The sequence below is a fragment of the Marmota marmota genome, unplaced genomic scaffold, assembly GCF_001458135.2.
Source record: "Marmota marmota marmota unplaced genomic scaffold, marMar, whole genome shotgun sequence".
Lineage (NCBI taxonomy): Eukaryota > Metazoa > Chordata > Mammalia > Rodentia > Sciuridae > Marmota > Marmota marmota.
The window spans coordinates 40,406,663-40,428,225 of record NW_026000026.1 but is presented as its reverse complement, the minus strand read 5'-3'; the positions used below and the strand labels follow the sequence as shown (position 1 = coordinate 40,428,225).

The following is a 21,563-nucleotide window of genomic DNA, read 5'->3' as shown; positions in this document are numbered from 1 at the left end:
GGGGGAGACAATTAGGGAGAAATGTTAATCAATCCAAAGCTTGAATTTGAGGGGTTTCAGTTAATGTAGTCCCTAGAGGAGAGTCTCAAGGCATAAAGAAAGCTGGAGAATCATCAGGAAGGTCAAAGAGAGGGATTACATGCACAAGCCTTATTAAAAACTTTCCTGACCTCTACCCTTAGATCTGTCTCTATGGAACAGATGGCGATTAAGAAGGCTAATCCAGGGGAGAATCTACCCAGGGGAACAAGCAGGGAGGATAGGACTTTGACACAATGAACCTTGCCAGTGTAGACATGACCTCTGCCTCATGTGCATTTACATATTTACAAAAGGAAAAAAAAATAGATACCAATTCAAGGTCATGTGGACAGATGTGTAATAACCCTTTGCTGATTTGTTGATTTAGTATTATACAAAGAACAAGTGAAATTTGGTGAGGGACCGAATAAAGAGTTTTTAAAACTTTAAACAACAAACACATTTTGGAGCTCACTCTCTCATCCTCACATGGTACCACACTGGGCTGCACTCTGAAAGGTCTAACCAGGGTTGGGTAACTCGCTGTCATGGTCACTGCTGTAATGAAAGGTTTACAGAAGAGCATTTAGGCAGTTGGAAGAAGTGATGGAGAAGGCATGGTCTTGTGAGCTGTTTTTCCTCATTTAACTATGAAGATCAGATGACCAGTCTATTTTAGATAATATCTCTCAAATCATTATGCCAGGTCTAGGGCATAATTATAATTCATTAGATAGAACAGGAAATCATGAACTCATAATGATACAAATAAATAAATGGTAAGTTCAATGAGTAATGAAATGCGTTAAATGGTTGTAACATATCTTCCTATAAGATATCAATTAATTAAAAATAGAGGGAAAAGTTGAGGAGCCTTTCAGATACCACCTTAATCAAATCATCAAAATGAACACTCTACTGATGAGACACCAACATCAGGCAAACTTCATAGCATGATGTGAAAAGAATATACCATTGGTTCTGTGATAGTTCTTCAATCCAGTCATGGAAAAACTCAGACAAACCCAAACTGGAAACTTTCTACAATATAACAGACGTATAATCTTCAAAAATGCTAAAGTCCAATTAAGGCAGGTGAACCCTTCTGGACTGGGGGAGAGAAAAGAGACATGACAATAAAATGGAACACTTAGTTAATTCAGGATCTTTCTGTTAAATATGACATCATTGGAAAAATTGGCAAAACTTAAATGGTATATGAAAATTAGATGGTAGTAGTGCATCTGTGTTCACGTACTGATTTTGATCTCTTTTATTGTGCTTATGTGTAGGAGGAATGCTTATATTTGTAGAAAATGCTCAGTGAAATATTTGAGAGTGAGGGACTTCAGATTGATAACCTATTCTCAAACAGTTCAGGAAAAAAAAAGTTGTTTGTTTGTTTTTTTTTTTTTACAAGCCATGCAAATTTGCTATAAGTTTGAGATTGTTTAAAATAAAACAAATGGCAACAGAAATGGTGCTTCAAATATGCATTGCAGGTAGTTAATATGCAGCTTTCTGATTTGGTAGAGATCAGGAAGCTGCATTTTCAACATTCATCATGGGGGCTGCTTTAGACTGAAGGAATGAGAAGGTCCCCTAAGAGCAGCAGTTTGCAGCTGCTTACCAAGCATTCAGCAGAACCGCCCCACTTTCACTACACATTTTAGAACCAGCTTTCCATCCCTCTGCTCCTTCCTCCTAAACCATGTGTCTACTTTCCTCCTGCCAGCAGTAACCACTGTTAAAGGCCAGCAGGGAATTCTCAGGATAGAGAATTGAGAAATGATTCAAGTAGATCTGCTAACATCATTGCCCAGGGAGAATACAGTACCCTGGTTTTCTGTGTATCATTCCTCTAGTTGGGTGATCCCTGGAGGTGAAATCATTTCCTAAGACTGTCTCTGATGGCTCCAGATGACAAGAGTTAGGAGAGAATGGGCACACTTCTGCTAGGCATTAGAGAGTGTGGCGTGCATCCAGGTAATTCCTGTGTAGGTGGACAGTTTTAAGGCTCTCTCTGGTATAGTAGGAAAGCACAACTTGGTTACACTAGAAAATTGAAATTTTGAAATATAACAGCAAAATCCTAATGTGGAAATCCAATACTGTTCAAAAAGCAATTCTTCTCCTTAAAGACAAAGCAAAACAAACCCTTTCTCTGTAGAAAAATTAGTACCCAATATTATAAACCCTCAAACGTCCTACTGGTATGGTGCCAGCATTGGGTGGGAGATCACTCTAATATTTAAACTCTATAAACCCAAGGAATGAGTTTTCAATAAAACAAAAGTGAATGCATATGAATGATTTATTTTTATCCTTAGTTTTAGAAATCAAAATAGACAAAGGTTAAACACATGTAGTCTGAATTTATTTGTAAGATTTAAAGGAAAATACTATATAAATTATTATGAAGAGAATCACTGAATATCCCTGATAAAATTACCTTTTCCTTTGTTTTTTTTAATAGCTAACTCACTATCATCTTTCATAAGACCTCTAGATAATTTTGGAAGAGTTTTAAAAGAAAGTTTTCAAGTATATGAATGGAGAGGGATACCCTAGATATTCAAAGGTTCACTTGGCCATTAAAAGCATGATTCAGAGTTTTAAAATTAAAGAGGTAAATATTTACTGAGCATGAAGAAAAGATCTCATAAAGAACTAATTCTCATTGATAGGGTTATATATAACTATAGAATGTGATATGCAAAAGGGACCTCAGACATTATGTGAAGGATTGAAATATACATTTAAGAGATAAAAATATAATTCAGGTGTCCTGATTCCTAGTTCAGGACTCTTTTTAAGCTTGCCTCTCTTCTTTCCTCCTTTCTTTCTTTCTGAGCTTGACAATCATAAATGAAAGCAATTTTATGACCATCCCTTAAATGGAAAGGTGCTGACTAAAACAGTAATAAACACCTTTCATAGAGAGCAGGCCATCAGGGAATCCATAGTATCTAAGTCATCCAAAATAATCGTCTTTGTACTTAGTTATTTTCTTTGTTAATATTTTTGTACTTTCACTCTTTTTGTTGTTATTTTATGAGAATTTTCTGCATGTCTAAAAATTTTACTTTTGCTTCTTTGGAAATTTAGGCTCAGGGTGGGCTTACGTGATCTGCCCTAGGGTGGGGTGAGCAAGAAGTACATGAAGAGTAATGATGGAGGATAAGAATGCTGAAGGATTCTTTTTCCTACATAGGTTAAATTAAGCATAAACAGGATATAATTTCTATTCTAGATTCATCAATTGTGGAGAAGATGAAAAGGCTAATACTTGTCTCCTTGCTGCATCCAATATGTCAGTGAATTTGACTTTCCCTTTAAAATATGTTCAGAATTAGACCAATTCTCACTCTTTTACTGCAACCAGGGGTCAAACCCCCACTATCTCTGGCTCTAATAAACTGCCTTCCCATTTCTTTCCTTAGTCTACTCTCAACACAACAACCAGAAATTTCCTTTTGAAATGTTAAGTTAGAGCATATCCCTTTGATTCAAGTATTCTATTCCCATTTCACTGAGGTTGAAAAAGCCAAAGTTCTTACAGCAGCCCATAATACCCCAAATGCTGATTCTCAAAATAGACATCCCAGCCCACAACATCATCATTACCAGGAGGTTCATTAGAAATGCAAATTCTTGGACCTCTCAAACCTACTGAGTCAGAGACTTTGGGAATGGAATTAATGCATCTTCAGGTGACTCTGATGCACATTCACATGTGGGACCCACTCTTCTGTGGGACCTGAGTGCAGTGACCCTCTCCAGTCATTTTCTCCCTTGCTCAGACTGCTGCTGTTGCACTAAAAGTTTGCTTCTTATGTCCCTTATTTAGACTTTAATTTCCTCTACTGCAATATTTTTTTCTCCAGAGAGCTTCTTGCTTGCTTACTTTTTATGTTCTTTGGGTCTCTTCTCATATACCAACTCAATAATCAGTGAGTTCTGACATATTTGAAACCCTGGCCTGTCTCTTAATTCTCCCTCTCCTTTTAGTCCCACAAACACATACACACTTGGTTCTATGGATTGGATACCAGGTGTCCCCACAAAGCTCCTGTGTTAATGCAGGAATGTTCTGAGGTGAAATGTTTGGATTGTTAGCAGTTGTAACCTAATCAGTCCATTCTAGTTGGAATGGGCTGGGTGGTAGCTATTGGCAGGTGTGGCATGGCTAGAGAAGGTAGGTCATGTCCTGGAAGGGTTCATTTTTCCCATAGCCCCTTCCCACCTTTCTTCTATCTGCTCCCTACCTGCCAAAAGTGGAGCAGCACTCTTCCAACCCACCCTTCCATCTGATGTTCTGCCTTACCTTGGGCCCAGAACAGTGAACTAAACCTCTGAAACCAAGAGCCAAATAAACTTTTCCTCCTCTAAATTTTGTTGGGTATTTTGGTCAAAGTGATGAAAAGCCTACTAAATACATACGTTGTGTTTATCTCTTGCTTAATTTTCCTCCCATGGCACTTGGCTTGGGGTCACTCATGAAGTTGCAGTAAAGATGACGGACAGGTCTATGGTCATTTGAAGGTTTGTCTAGGACTGGAAGATCTGATTCCAGGCTGACTCACTGAAATGACTTGCAAACTGATGTTGGTTGTTAATAGGAGGCCTTAGTTGCTTGCCATGTGGATCTCTCTATAGGGCTACTAAAGGGTCCTCAGACATCCTCACCCCAAAGCTTATGATTGAAGAGAGAACACAGCAGTGGCCACACTGTCTTTTATGACCTAGAATGTCATATATTAGCATGGAATTGTCTGACCTAAAACCATCAAGATAGCTATCCTCAAATTCTCGGTGAATGGAAATTCTGAGATAATAAATGTTTATTATTGTTTTAAGCTTCTAAGTTTTGTGATATATTATCAGGCAGCAACAGAAAAATAATGCAACATTTGACTTGCATATTTTTATGAATCAGTTAACACCCTCATATACATACTGTAACATATAAACCCCAAGAAAGCATATGGGCATTTGTGTGTGTGTGTGTATGTGTGTGTGTGTGTGTGTGTGTGTGTCTGCATGTTTGTGTTTCTTCAGTGCTTACAACAATGTATCTATTGTAAAATAGAATAGTCCTCTTTTATTCATGGGACATCTGATCCAAGACCCCCAATGAATGTCTGAAACTTTGGATATCAGAGAAATCATATATATATATATATATATATATANTGACAAATATATAGAAATAATAAAAAGAGAAATCATATATATATATATATATATATATATATATATATATATATATATATATATATATTATATACTTTTTCATTTTTCCTCTACCAGATAGGTCCAGCCCTTCTCATTTTGGAAAATTCCATGTATTTCATAACATAGGTTTGTACCTATGGTAAGGCATAATACATAAGTTAGGCAGAGTAAGAGATTAACAATAATACTAGTAATAAGAGTAATTATAATGCTATGCTGTGATAAAAGTTACTTAAAACTTATAAATTACTTATTTATGAAATTTTCCATTGAATATTTTCAACCATGGTTAGCCACTAATTGAAACCTAGGAAAGTAAAATTGCAGATAAAGGGAATTACAATAGTATTTAACAAAACTATCTGGAAGACTGCCTGGAGAAACTGGGTGGTGACGAGCTTTGTGATGTGGGTAGAGGAAGGACGCTGTGCGGTACCTCTGCAGTACCATCACTTGCACAACACCAGTGGGTCCCCTTCACACCATGTTCCAGGTGAATGGAGACTTGGGAGCACAGCTCCACACAAAAATCATTTTGATTTTGAAGATACACTGGAAGGGCTTTAGGGTACCCCTTTTATGGTTCCATCAGTCACATTTTGGGAAATGCTCAGGCAGGGGAATAAGACTGTAGGGACTAAGCTTATAGTCTTTAAAACCCATTCTCAGAATACAGGTGAGATCCTTGCCCCTAGTATCTTACAGAAGTAGATCTGAAGGGACCATGAGAGCCAGACAATGAATGTCTTAGTGGCAAAATCTGACTTGATAGCCAATAATACCTTCCTTGCTCATTCCCCTGCCTAAGCTGGAGCCCTACAGAAAGTTTTAGAGGTAGTTAGTACAGGAAAGATTGAGGTGTGTAGTTGTGTAAATGTTGGGGATAGAGTAGTTTCTTCTGAAGCTGAACTCAAAGATAAGGAGAACAGAGTTCAGGAAGGAGAGGCTAGACTGGGAGAAAGTCCACTTGGGGCAGGAATTAATGCAGTTGGTGGGGGAAACTCTGGGAAGGGAGGTGGGCAGAGTGTTCTGAGTAAACCAAAAGAAAAAAAAAAAGAGAAAAACCTACTAAAATATTACACGGAGTCAATGTACTTCGAATCTTATCTCTACTTCCAAAATATTTCATTCATATTAACAGGAATTTTAATCATTGATACACAAAATGAATGAGATTTTGGTGAAAAGAAAGTTTTCATGTTTCAGAGTCAATATACTTTGATCTGCTGGCTCTTCTCATCTGCTAATGTGCCAGGTGGTTTCTTTATAGCATCTTAAAAAAAAATCTCCCTACTGTCCCACACAGTAGGGTTTTTTCCCCTACTATTTAGTGTATGAGAAAATGAGTCCTGGGCTAGAAAAAAACTGCCCAAGTAGGAAGCAGAATGTGGACCATCAAGGCTTCTCTCTGCCAACACTCACTCTTGCTGAACTTTTTATGGACAGAGGGATACAAGAATGTTATCTTCTAAACTAGGACACCTCCAAGAGGGAAATGGAGCATTGCTAATAGTGACAATGACAACAGATACAGACTGGAATGGTTCCTGTTCAAACCAGACCCGTGCTTACTTTGCCCAGGTAGGTTTAACTCTTCTTGCTATGGAAAATGCCACAAAAGTCACACGTTCTCTAAGTTCCATTTGAAGTCCTAGAGCTGATTCTGCAGTGTTTAATGAGTAAATGAAATAGGTTGTTGGGTCCTTCTACTAATTTGTGACAGAGGCTAGCTCAGAATGGCTCTGGATCAAGCAGAATAAAAAGAGCATAATTAAAGCAAGATGGTGGCATAGGCATTTATTGAATTCTGATTCTCGCCACAGAAATTTACATTTTGCTTGGTATTTTGAGATCTAGAGGATAAAACAAAGCTTTTCTTTATGAGAGAGCTGCTTTTCCTCATTCCTGCTTTTTTTTTTTCTTTAAAAGCTGGTCAATCACTAAGCTCGTCTGAGTGATGGCAAAGTCAGAATTATGACTGCCTGATTTTACCCTTCACTGCACTTGTCAAAAAAATTAAATTAAAGATCATGCTTATGAATATAATGCATGAACTGCTGCATGGCATTCTGAAAGATAGAATGTCCCTTCTGTCCAGTCACTCACAAAACAGCCTGTCACATGATACTTCAATATGCAGAGAAAATAATAGGGTAGAGAAAAAAACCTGCTTCTCAGGAAATACGAGGGACATTCCACAAATGGTTCATGTATTCAGAAACATTTACTTCAATAAAAAAATTAATAATAATTCTAATACTAACATTAGAAGCTTTACACTAGCTTAGTGATTTCTAGTTTCCAAAATATTCCACCTATAATTTCATCTGACAAAAGGGATCATCAATATTTTAAAGCATAGTATCAGGCTTCTTGATTTAGCATTGCAAGATGTGGTTTCCTGAAGACTGAACATCCCATGCATGCTTCTTGAATATGCTATGCAAAGGTAATTGTAGAGCAAGAGTCAAAATGCTAGTGCTTTCTGTAAAAGTATGATGGAAATGCAACATTCATTACCAAAAGCCACTGAAAACAGTGGAGATGTATGTATGGAGAAAATTGTTATTCTAAACATGCCATTAAACTTAGCAGCATAAAGTCTGACTAGTTTTTAATTGAAATATGTTTTTGCTTTAAAATATATAAGTGTGTGTGTATATCTATATATACACATATCCAGACTATGTGTTACATACATATGGTTTTTTTTTGTATATATATATATACACACACACACACACACACACATATATATAGTATGTGTGTATATTTATTTGTAGACATGTACTATCTATATCTCTCTTTATATATTTATATAACTGAATCTTGAATACATGGCTGAGCTGGTGCTTATGTAAGGGAAATCTCTAGAAACCAAAATTCTGAAGGAGTCTGAAATAAGAATTGTAAACAATGATAGAAGATAGTGTTCACTTTTAGGCATCTGCCAATCCCAGATGTCTACATTTAAGAACAGAGGCTATCAAACTTGAGCATGCATCTGAATCACATGGAGAGCTGTTACTAATATAGATTACTGGACTGCACCTGAGGTTTCTGATCCAGTTTGGGATGAATCCTAGATATTTCTAACAAATTCCCAGTGATGCTGATAATACAGATTCAAGGAAATTTTTGAGAACCACTAGATAGAGTTGGAGTGAGCCATATATATATGAGATCTAGAGGGGCCAGACCTGGGGTTATGAATACAGAGGGAATTTTCCTATGTCAACTTTAGAATTTGTTACAGAAGGATAAAAGGAAGAAAAACATCTCTATTAAGATTTCCCAGTTTTACATATATACTAAAATGGGTTTAAGAACCATTACAAAACAAAACAAAAACTCTAAGCCAAATATGTATTGAAAGTATCTCTAAATTGGTAGTATCTTTAGGCATTTCAGAAAAATCAATGTAAATAAATGAGCTCTGAAACTAACTTCAAAATGTCTTCACAGATAAAAAGTCTAAGTAAAATGACAGTTGAACAGACAATATACAAAAGGAACAACTATAAGTTTGACTTTACTATATTATTTTTAAAAATATAGATTATTTTAAAAGATACTCATATGTTAATTAAGTAAAAGAATGGCCAGGTATATTTGAAAAGGAACCAAATAAAATTTATAAACGAAGGAAGATGATAATAATGGAAGTTAAAAATTCAGTGAAGAGTTAAACATTGGATTAAATAGAGTGGAACAGAAAATTAGCAAATAAAATGAGAAATTTAAAACGAAATCATGAGAAATAAAAATGAGAAGAGACACAGAATGCAATGTGAGCTAAAGAGAGAGAATAGAAAGCCGTAGAGAAGCAATATTTAGTGAACTAACAAAACTAACGAAAAGACGCTCATTTCCAGATCCAGGAAGTACAGACAATACTAAGAATATAAATAAAAATAAATTCATACCACCTCATCATAGTGAAACCATGGAATACAAAAGATAGATAAAATTGTCAAAACAGCCAGAAGGAAAAGATAACTAAAATGAAGCCACCATGGAACTGAGAGAGAACTTCTCAGCAACTACAGAATTTGTAAGGGTATGGGAAAATATCTTCCAAATGTTGCAAGAAAATTATCTTCCACTTTGAATTTTTACCTAGACATGATCCTTTAGAATGAAAATTAAAAATGAAAAATAACAACATTTTCAAGCAAATAAAGCCTGAGAGACTTTTATTAAAGGAACTCCTAGATTTAATTCTAAATCATGGAGCTATATGAAAATCATATTTTATTAAAGGTGCCAAGTTTTCTATAATGACATTTATTTATCTTTTATTTATTATTTTTGGATATACATGAAAGTAGAGTGTATTTTGACATATTATACATACATGGAGTATAATTTATTCTAATTAGGATCTCATTTTTTGGTTGTACATGAGGTGGAGTTTCACTGTGGTGTTTTCAAATATGAACAGAGGAAAGTTATGTCAGATTCATTCCACTGTCTTTCCTATTCCCATCCCCCACACCTTTCTTCATTCTCCTTTGTCTAATCCACTGAACTTTTTTTTTTCCCCTTTGGTATCAGGAATTGAACACAGGGGCACTCAACCACTGAGCCACATCCGAGCCCTATTTTGTATTTTATTTAGAGACAGGATCGCACTGAGTTGCTTAGTGCTGGCTTTAAACTCACCATCCTCCTGTCTCAGCCTCCTGAGCTGCTGGGATTATAGGTGTGGGCCACCATGCCTGGTTTGTCCACTGAACTTCTACCTGCCCCTCACTATTGTGTGTTAGCATCTGCATATCAGAGAGAACATTTGACCTTTTGTCTTGGGGGATTGACTTATTTCACTTAGCCTGATAGTCTCCAGATCTATCCATTTACCAGCAAAAGTCATCAAGTTATTCTTTTATATGGCTAAGTAATATTTGACATTCTTTTAATTTTTTAAGAAGAAAGAAATTGGTTTAAATTGTTGAGAATTGGAAGTAATACAACTATCATTAATCAGATTTTTTTTTTCAAATAATTCTGTTTATGACTTGTTGGGTTCTCAGAATTAACACTTATATCAGATGCCAAACAAGCAATCTGTGGTATAAAATTACTAATAATTTCGTTATTAATATTGTATAGTGGCATGTTAAATCAAAGTGCACTGTGGTCCACAAGATTTCAGTCAAAATAATAAAAAGAAAACTCTATATAAAAGTCCACAGTATAAAAAATAGATTTAGAATTGTTATATTTGTAGTTTTGATGTTCAATAGTGTAAAAAATATTTTCTGAAGCAATAATCCTTCAATTACAGCTATAATGTTGGCAACATTTCATCCTTCAAAAAATTTGTTCTAATTTCCAGAAAGGAGAAAGGGAAGAAGATTGCAAAGGCTGTGTCATTTCTTTAAGAGAGAGAGAGAGAGAGAGAGAGAGAGGGAGAGAGGGAGAGAGAGAGAGAGAGAGAGAGAGAGAGATTGCTACATTAATACTGAATGTACTTGGGTAAGTTAAAGAGCCATTTGCAGCTTGTACTTTTACAAAATTCTGTAGAATGAGAAAATTTGGCCATATGGTCTCCAAATTCTACTTCTGGGTCTAAATGTAGCTATCATGATTATACATGCTAGGGAATCTAGGTGAGTTTATTTCTATGATCCTTTCTGAGAATGTGTGTTTCAAGGTAAACTGAGGCAATTAGTAGTCTCTGTGAGGGTGGAAGCAGGGGAGTGGATTCCAAGGGAAGAGAGAAGGAAGATGGGAAAAAGTGGTGGTGTGTTAAATGGAGGGATCTAAAGAGAAGGAGGGAGGGAGAGGGAGGGGGAGAGGGAGAGAGAAAGAACACAAGAGAGCAGAAGCTCCATGCTAGAAATGACCAAAAACTATAAAATGGGAGGAAGATCTAGAAAGAAGGGTCATGATCCACATTAAAATGTGCCTCTCCACCCAGGGATACACTATTCCATTTGCATACTAAGTGGGAAAGAATGATTGTGGCTCTGTATTATGACAGGAAATGAAAGATAAGCAATAGTATAATGTGTGAATTCAGGCACATAGGTTATTTTGTCAAAATAGAAACACTGATAGATAAAAAGCACCGAATCATGGAATCATCTGCCACTGCCTGTCACATCATGCTTTTCCTCCTTACTTCCCCAGTGATTTCTACTTTTTTTTTTTTTTTTAATTTGGCTTTGAAGCTGTTTTAGGAACAAAAGCACAATTCCCGTGTTTTTGGAGAATGACTAACGTTTACATTTCACCACGATGTGACAGTCAGAGTGTCCCTGGAAACAGATCCACAGTTATCACATGTTCATCTTAGACTTAATGACTCAGAGAGGATTCCAAGATCACATATTTGGCGGAAGGGAAGCTGTATCACTGAGTCATATTAGGATTAGCAGATAATGTTCCTCAACAAAGCCATTTATTTATGAAGTGAAAGAAGCTTTCACACATTTTTGCAAGGAGCAACTTGGACGAATCCCTTCTTAATTAAAGGCATCGCAACTGCTACCTTTTGTTACACACTTTTTGGGACTCAGTAACAACAACACACTCAAACTCTGGAAAACAATCTTCCACATAGATAGATCATGCACTGGATGAGAAACATTCAGTGAGTTCTTCTCTAAAGAAAAAGCAATTGTTTTGCTCCTAACTCAGTTCCTAAGCATGATCTTCAGAGACTGTCCACTAAATGACCTAATTACAGTGACACTGACACCCTGGCTCTTCTCCCCATCAGTTACTAACAAAGCTTATCATCTGGGGTCAGGCAGAGTTTCTGGCCTTCTCCATGGTACTAAGTGTTTTGTTTTGTTTTTTTAACTAAATGTTTTTAAACATTTAAGCCCATTTCATTGACCTGATTATGAGAGTACTAAGAATATTAACCAGTAACAGAATGCCAGACCTCTATGCTGGGCATTTTATGCATATTATTTCCATTCTCTACCATTAGTAGGGAATGTTCATCCCTTGCTATTTTTGCATGAAAGGGAGAGAACATCCAGTGCTATGTCTTTATGTCCTTCTTCACCTCTCCTCACTTCTAGTGAGCTCAGAAGGAACAGCCCCATCTTGTCTCTCTCAGTCCCACCTGCCTGCAGGGAAGGGATGTCCTGATTTGTTCTTTATATAATGAGCTCACCAGGGCAGACTCTGTCCAGTCAGCTGAGGACACCTACACACACTTGCTCATGAAAATAATAAAAGGTAAGACCTCTCTGGCAAGGAAGCCTATATGGGGCAGGGTGATCAGAGACTCCAGTTTAACTGCATTAGGAATAAAGCTAATATCTTGATTTTCACTTTTCTTAAAGCTTTGCCTTCTCAGTTGGTTCTGACCCAGAGGAGGATGAGAGCAGTGTCATCACGGATCACCTGGACCCACAACACTATCCAGGATGCTGTATAGTGATGGTGTGTGCTGCTCAAAATCTCTGTTCAAGCAACAACCTGCTGCTGGGAGAGAAATAAGCTAACATCATCTGGCAGCCACACTTTAGGAATCCATTGCAGTACTGGGTTCATGCCAAGGCCATTTTCCCCCTGTGCAGCTTGCAACCAGTGACTGAGCAAGGGACAGTGGGATATTAGAGCCCAGTCATTCCTGCTTAATATGAGACTCCTCTAAGGATCAGTCCTTGTGCTGGGCCTCCCCAGACTTTCTCAGATGGCACTGCTGACTGAGGATACTCCTAATTCATCTGTCTTCCTGCTTTCTCTCCTTTTCCTTCTCCTGCTCCCTCCCTTATTCCTCTGCCTTTATTCTTCACAGGTATAATCCCCAATAAATATTTGCACTTCCCTCAAGGGCAGAATTGACTCTATCAGCAGTACTATACTCTTCATTTCACCAAAGAAATGGAGCTCCAGGCAAGAAAGTAAAAGACATAGGTATGTTCCTTTTTAGAAGTTTATGAATATGCTTAGGTTTGATCTTCACTTGAAAAAAAAATACCCTGTTCACATTTTTTAAAAGAACATTTGAATGACTTGGATGTTGTACCAGTGCTGTAAAGGGGAGCATCATTTCTTTACAAAACTGAGCAAAATTGGACCTGCCCATTCAAGTGCAAAAATATAAAGATACATTGGCTTCTACAAAATAAAAGAGAACATTAAAGACAAAACATTTTCAGCATTCACAGCTGAGGTTTGATTCTGGAAAGACTGAGTATTATTCATGAGATAAACAAATTATGCCAATAAGCCAACTGCTTACAGCACAGGTCTTCCTGTGCCAATCTTGACCTTCACCTTTACAGAGTTTCAGAACATGTAACTTGTGAGCACTTCATAATACTGAGAAAATGAAGTTTTAAAATTTGGTTTTTATGCTGGGTATGGTGGCATATGCCTATAATCTCAGTGGCTTGGAAGGCTGAGGCAGGAGGATTGCAAGTTGAAGGCCAGCCTCAGCAACTTAGCAAGGCTCTAAGCAACTCAGTGAGATCCTGTCTCAAAATAAAAACCAAAAAGGGCTGGGGATTGTAGTTCAGCGGTAAAGTGCCCCTGGGTTAAAATCTTCAGTATAAAACAAAATAAAAACAAACAAACCCCCCAAAACATAAAATTTGGTTTTTATCTTAACAAAAACATCCAAATCTGATTTTTCCATCCTTACATGCAAAGATAGTAAATATATAAGGAAAGAACAATAGAATTGCTCTGTAATTTTTTGAACCCTTAAGAATATCTGAACTACACAAAATTTGAAATTAAATAGAAGTTTATTTTCATGGTATAATTTTCTAAAGGAAGGAAGAACAGGACTTACCTTCACTAGAGTCTTTTGAACCTTCTGGCTTCTTTGCTTTGCTCTTCTTGTGGGGTGGAGAGAGACCTTTTGGCTCTACCCCCTCTGGAAGTACAAAGATTTCATACATTCTTATTTAAATATTTACCAGTAGGGTTCAAAATTGTGTTGAAGTTTAAAGATGTTTTCTTTTTAGTAAACCCACACACACTGAATCTTAATTGCAGATTCATCTGTCATCACAGCTGAGCTAAATTTTGGCAAGGACTCGTGATTCTCCAACCTACGTAGACTTAAACTTTAAGGTTTTTAGCTAAAACAATTTTTTTCTTTTTGTAGACACCATTAATGACTCACACACATGTTAAACTACAGACAAGTGCTTTGTTCAATTTATTTATTTTTTTCTATAAGGGAACCTTAAATCATATATATTGCTTTTCTCCAAGAGAATAAAACTTCATGGATTGACAGTGGTCATTGACCATTTCATCGGAGTCCTCAAAGTAGGGCTAGATGAAGTGCAACGCCATCTCGTGTTTGAGGGGTGAGGTGGGGCCTGAAACTCTATTGCTTCTTTGTAACAGACTTCTTTAGTAATCCAGATTCTAAACAACTTCCACATGTCCCCAATTAAACTACTGTGCTTCCCATTTCCCTCCGTGTTTTGCTAAATCTGTCCAAGGAGGCTAATAAATTAAATTCTGAAGATACTTTTAGGAACGTGTCTCCAAATTCATCTCTTCGGATGCAGTGTGCTCTGCTAAGCATTGCTTTACACGTCCAGCCCTGAGGGTTCTGCTGAGCTCTGGGCTTATGTCTTCAGCTGGGAGCTTCCTGGTTCTTTGGCTTCCTGATACATCCAGCTCAGGGGAAGCCAGGGTGTTTGCTTCCTAGAATCCTGGTAGTCTTCTCGGGATGGTTGTGTTCCTTAGTCTAAGGTTGAAGTCCCTATCAATCGGTCTTCTCCACAGGGCCCTCTCTGTCTCTTGGGTCCTCTGGCTACCCACTCCCTATTGTCCCTTCATGGCTGGGATCAGAGTGTGCTCACTCCTCTCAGCCCTGAGGATTTCCCTTCATTCAACTCCCTTCAGGCATTTCAAACTTAACGTGAGCCAGAGCCAAACACTTGGGGTCTAGAAACCTCTCCTCTACACAGTACTGCACAGCTCAGGGATGGGTGTTATGTGCTACCCACTCAGGAACTAAACCCCAAACCTGAGATGCCATCCTCAGTATTTCTCTTGCTTTACTTTTCCATTCCAAGCAATCCCAAGTCCTATCAGCTCTGCTCTGAAATATATCCCAGATTTATCTGCTCTGCTCATCAGTTGTAATCACAGTCGCTCAAAACAGCAGCAGCTTTTGCTTGGGTTACAGTAATCTTCTAAATTCTAATTTATAGCCTTCTAATCTTTCTGCTTCTACTCTTTACTTCCTCTGATCTGTTTTCCACACATCAGCCAGTGTGATTTTGGAAAACAACGCAGGTCATATCGCTTGCCTGTTTAAAAATACCAATACTTGGAATAAGATCCTAATCTAACTCTATGGCCTAGTCCTGTACTTCATTTGGGCTTCATCTACCTTCTTAGCCTTATTTCTCACTTGTTCTTTGTGTTCCTCAGTCACTGCAGAGCTAGTTCCTGCCTCAGGGTCTTTGCATCTGCTGTTGCTTCCCCCATCCACCCCTGGAACACATATATGTATATGTCTGCCCTGTATTTACTCTTTGAATCTCAGATCAAATTCAGCTCTCTAGAGAGGCCTTCCCTGACCACCTAATCTAAGGGGGCTCTCACAAGGGAGTTCTCTTCCAAACACATCAGTTATATCTGAAATTATCTTGTTCTTTTGTTTTTTTCTTTATGTTTTGCTCCCTGCCCTAGTCCCCAAGAATGTGAGTTCCATGAGACAAGGGCACTTGTCTTTCCAATTCCTCTTATATCCTTGGTGCCTAGCAGTACCATAAGAAATTTATTTTAAGTTCTATTTTATATTTGCCTCACTCAGGCCTTTCTTTAAAGTCAGTATATAATGGGGCCCATGTCTAACTTTCACTCTCTTGGCAGCTATTGCCTTTGTGCCAGGATTCCAAAATTATACTATAGAGCTATGGCAATTTGTTTTTCTTTTCCCATTTATTAAAAAAGGAACAGAACAACTTTAAAAACCCACATTTGATAGATGTGTTATTAAAAATCTTCAGTGTTATAGACTACAAAGGTTTTGGGCACTAGGCTCACTTTTTCTGTGGTTGCGAGTCAATCACATCCAAGGTCATTATTATGGCCAGGGTGAAAAATTTTGCCAATGACTACATTAGCAGCCCCCCCAAACTTCTGTCACCAGGTGTGAGATGTGTGTTGACCTTTGGAATGGGTTCAGCAAAAAAAGAAATGAGATACTTGGAACAGCTCACTGAGCACAAATACTGGCTCAAAGAGATTCATAAAATGGGCAACGCGACTTTTGCAATCTCACTGGGAGAAGACTCTAATCCTTTTATGCCCCTGAAGTGTGTCACCTGCAACTGGGACCAACAGGACAGTTTCCAGTGCTGGAAATCCAATTCTAAACCAGGAAGTCTTAAATTCCTAATTCTTGGTTTTCCACTTGAGGGAGAATTTTTGGGGAGTGAGTGAGATTTAGAAAGACAACTGCCCACATTTTAAAATATTTAAGTGTTCTTAAATTACAACATCTTGGGGCTGGAGTTGGGGCTCAGTGGTAGAGTGCTTGCCTAGCATGCGAGAGGCACTGGGTTCGATTCTCAGCACCACATACAAATAAATAAAATAAAAGTTCATCGACAACTAAAAAAAAAAAAATTAAAAACAACTACAACATCTGTCTTTTTTTTTTTTTTTTTGGTGGTGCTGGGGATTGGGCCTTGTGCATGCAAGGCAAGCACTCTACCAACTGAGCTGTATCCCCAGCCTGCAACATCTTGTTTTTGAAAAAAGTTGTAGGGTTCTCCTTGGGTAGTCAGTAGATATGGATGCTTATTAAGTATGAAGTTGTCCATGATGTGGATATTGTATCATTTCATGATACCCATGATTAAAGTGTTCTAAAGCATTCAAATGAAAGCCACTGATACACAGGCTTCTGTGCCCAGGTTTCTACTTATGGCTCAGCAGGAAACCCCGGGGGAGCTAAAGGGTAAGTTGTTCTTGTTTCTCCTCAAAAGTATCCCCAGGCTTCTCCTTGACAGTGTGCTGTGTTTTCTAGGTTGCCTCTGTTGAAACCTGGAGCTTTGCCATGAGCATGACTTTGCCCTCTGGGGAACTCAGCTGTGCACCTGGCACTGCTGTGATTGAGTTGCCATTGGTGGTTGCTGATTTTCTATCCCTGCTGGCTCAGACTGGGGCCAATTTCAACAGTGCATGGCCATGGAAATAAAAGGACATGGGGAAATAGTTACCACGCTAAGATTAAAGATGATGATTAAAAGACATTAAAGGAATTCTGGGAATTTAAGCTAGTCTATTTTTTTTTCCATTTCTCATAGGCGCTTCACCATGAAGAAAGACCTTGTCCGACACAGATATCTGAGATGTTCCTACCTCTATATATCATAAGAGTCTGGACATAGGAGAAAGAAAGCTACAAACCTGGGCCCTGGGGTCAGGCCAATCTGGATTTGTATTCTGGCTGTGTTATCTAACCAAGAACTAATCCCTCTTAAGCCTTGATAATAACATTTCCTACCTCATAATGTTGTACATATGAAATGAGTCCATGCATGACAAGTGATTGGCACAAGTGGATGCTTGATTAAAAACTGGCTGAGCAGCAGTGTGCTGAGGCTGATCTAAGCCAGCTCACACCAATTAATTGCACCATCTCTTCTGAACTCTCACGCTCATTGGCTTCATGTTGGATAGTTTGAAAACAAACAAACAAACAAACAAAAAAACCCCAAACAAACAAAACATGGTAGGTGTATTCACACCACAGAAATCTGCAAACTCTTCACACAGGGTCTCCTCTACTCTATCATTTTACTAGAACACCACTGTTTTTTCGGTATTTAATTTGCTATTCACTAGCATTCAACAGCATTTGTTGGCAGGTTGATTCACTCAAGCAGTCCTTCACTTGTGTGAATTGCATTCTTAAAAATCCCTCCAGCTTTCTTATTTGTATTAGAAAAGGTGATGGAGGGCAGAGGAAAGGAAGCAGTTATTGGTCTTGAGACACTGATTCAGATGCTTCCTGGGGACAAACATGCTCTAGTGTGAATAAAGCCAGCCTGCACACCAAAGTCTGTCAGGGCCAGCTGGCACGCCAGGGAACCATCCAGCACACAAATCCCCCGTGATTTCAGCACTCAGATATTAGGAAATGGAGAGTAGCTCCCCAAGCCCACTCTGTCTGAGTGGCTTAGCATCCTTGGGCCTTCGAGTGTGACTTTAACAGCTGTGTTCAGCTGCAGGAGATAAGAGTCCCAGGAAATCTGGTGGGACTAAAATCAGAAATGATGATCCAATTAATGCCCTAGACCTCAAATGCTGACTCCAACCCTGTATACTCTGCATTAGCATTAATAATGATTTCCTTGAAATCACTCAGTGGTTTGAATAGGTATCTAAATCTCATTAAGAAGTCAACTCCCTTTGCCTAAAAATATGTACTTAGGGCACTTAGGCAAATGACCCATGGCAAGATAAGGTTCTTATATTGGCTGAACAAAAGGGCTATACCCCCACAGACAACACTTTCAAGGACACTTTATAGAAGCAAGATAAATGAGAATAGCAGAGATTAACATTCAATTTGTGGAAGTTAATCCACAGCAGGGTGGCCATTTAAAACCTTTTCTCAACAAAGTATTTTTTGAGAAAATATTGTTCTTTAAAAAATAAGACATTCTACATGGGTCTAGAAATTGAAATTTTAGTAGAAAATTTGTCTTGGGCTTTATGTTTTTTAAAAAGCAAGCAGAATCCTTGTAATAAATCTGATCCTCTCAGAAGGAAACACTGAGGCAAGGGTTTGAGTAGTTAATTTGAGACATTATTCCAGGAAGCACCAGAAAGGTGAGATAGGAAAAAGAAGACAGCTGATACCAAGTGTGTTAATGAGTAAATCACACTGTGGGCATCCGGGGCTCAAATCTCCTAGAGACCTCTGAATGATGGCATAAAATCATGACGTCCAATACCACAGCCCACTAGTCACATATCATGGATGAGAGTTGAAAGGTAGCTAGTCTGAATTGCAATGTGAATGTAAGATACACACCAATGTCTAAAAATTAGCAATGTCAAAGATTTACTTTTGAAAAAGGTAAAATATGTAATTAATCTAATTTCTATATTGATTATGTCAAAATGACATTATTTGGGATGTTATACAAAATATTTTTAAAACTGATTTCATTTCATTTTATTTCTTTAACGTGACCACGAGAAAATCTAAAATTGTACATGAAGCTCAGATCTGAGGCTCACAGTTTATTTGCACTGGGTGGTAATGGAATATAACTTGCCTCTGATGTAGCCTACAGGAATGGTGAGTGATTAACCAGTTCTTGTTCAGCACTGATTGGAGTGCTAGTCCAGAGAAATTAACTCCTTGGTACCTTGCGTTTGCCTTCATGACCACAGCAAAGTCTTTAGCCAGGAGGCAATAGAATTCTTTAGAAAGCTAATATCATAAAACAATAATGAATGCTGAGGGGACATAGGTAGGGCACCAACAGATGCTACCACCCTCTTCATTCCTGCTTCTGACTTTCAGATCCTCCCACAACTTCTCATGCCTTCTTGATCCATTGCTTTTGGGGAGATCAAGAGGACCTTTCAAAAATCAGACATGTCTGGACTGGGGAAGAGTAGATAGAAACTATGATCATTGTTCCAATGAACTTTCATGAAGAAAGGGAACTGATGTTATTTCCCCAGGAAGACAGTCAGTGGTCAGGGAAGAGAGAGAAATTTAACTGAATAAGCAGGAGGCCCATTTTAACCAAATGGAATCTATTGCATCAGAATTTGAAGAGCCTCCTATTAACAGAGCTGCTCAAATTGAGATTGTCAGTCATTTGTAGGGGGTTCTGGCAACAAATAGGGGGTAACACAAAATTAGAACCGCCAAGACATCTATTTTTTGAAATTTTGAAACCTGGCCCGATTTCATGGTGAGAGCAGTGCAGTTGCTGAAATGGAGAGCATGGGAATCTTAAACATAGAATTAAGTGCTATACCTTTCCAATATCTGTTAGAAATGAGAGACAGAGAGAAAAAAAGAAAGCAAGAATGTTATCGTTACTGTGGCCCAAGCACTATGAGGAACATTTGAGGTATGTTACCTCATTTAATCCCTTAAAAGAAGCAATCTGGTGAGAAGCATAAAATGAAGTTTATAGAAAAAGACACTTGCTGAAGGTCAATAAGTGGTGTAGCTAGAATTGAATACAGGGCTATTGATCTATGAATTCATTGTATTCATTAGTAAGGACATATTAAGTGTCTACCTTAGGCAAGAACACATGCTTTTATCTACTAGATTTCCCTCATAGACACTTAAGGAGTTGGCGTGCATCTTAATTTCAGATAATGAGAACAACATGCCATATATAGAAACTGTATTTTCCGAAGATGGCCACAGCAACATTTTAGGTTTTTACCTGCTCTGAAGAACCACTCACCATCAAGAGATTAAACCTATATTTCTATCCTGAAGCTGGGAGGACTATTCCAGAGAGTATAGTTTAGTGGAAGTGATTCAATGAGACTTGTGACCCTGGATCTTAGGAAGGGTAAAGCTTCTCCCTGGCTCTCTCACCTTTTCAAGAGAAGTGCCACTGGCCATCATGCTGTCAGGAAGTCCAGGCCACATAAAGAGGCCATGTACAAGTATTTCAGAAAAATTTTCCAACTTAAGTTTCAGCTGATAGGTAGAAACAGTTGCCAGCCAGGTAAGTAAATGAGTGAATTTTCAGATGATTCCAGCCTCCAGCTCTGGAGACTCTTGTGAGCCCCAGACTTCATGGAACAGGATGATTGGGTTATCTCTGCTATGTTGTCTGAATTCCTCATGCACAAAATATATGAGCATAAGTGGTTGTTCTAAGCACCGAGTTTTGGGGGTGATTTATTATACAACGCTATAATAAACTATAACATCATGTTAAGCATAGTTTTTGCCTTAAGAGTTAGTGCAACTACTTCCTTATTTTACAACATTGAGCATGCATGTCTATTTTTATTAAGCTGTTTTTGTCTTTCTTTGAAAAAATATAGGGTATAAATAAAGAAAAACCCATCTCAAATAATAAAATTGTAAGTTCAATACCTGAATCTTCTTTCATTTCAACATCCTCTTCCTCATTGGTATCATCTATTAAAAGTAGGAGAAGATAAAGAGAGAGTCATATAAGAGCTAAAAATCCCAGAATGTTCCACTTTGACTAATAAAATATATTTTTTTAAAAAAGAGCTCAGTAAAAAGACATTCGTTTTTGTTGCATATCATTGTGTTGAGTTACAAAGTGAACACATTTAAGGCACTATTTAATATCCAGGGTTTACATTTATGTTTTATAAAATTA

General features: G+C 37.9%; 1 protein-coding gene across 5 annotated transcripts in view; it reads right to left on the bottom strand.

The window, feature by feature from the left end:
- Macrod2 (mono-ADP ribosylhydrolase 2) overlaps positions 1-21,563 on the bottom strand; it is a 1,954,610-nt gene that overhangs the window by 164,810 nt on the left and 1,768,237 nt on the right. For all 5 annotated transcript variants that reach the window (XM_048811891.1, XM_048811888.1, XM_048811890.1 and 2 more), the window contains 2 exons: positions 21,308-21,352; positions 14,024-14,107 (listed from right to left, as the gene is read on the bottom strand). In XM_048811891.1, coding sequence (XP_048667848.1) covers positions 14,024-14,107; positions 21,308-21,352 — 129 coding nt within the window. The remainder of the gene's footprint in view (positions 1-14,023; positions 14,108-21,307; positions 21,353-21,563) is intronic.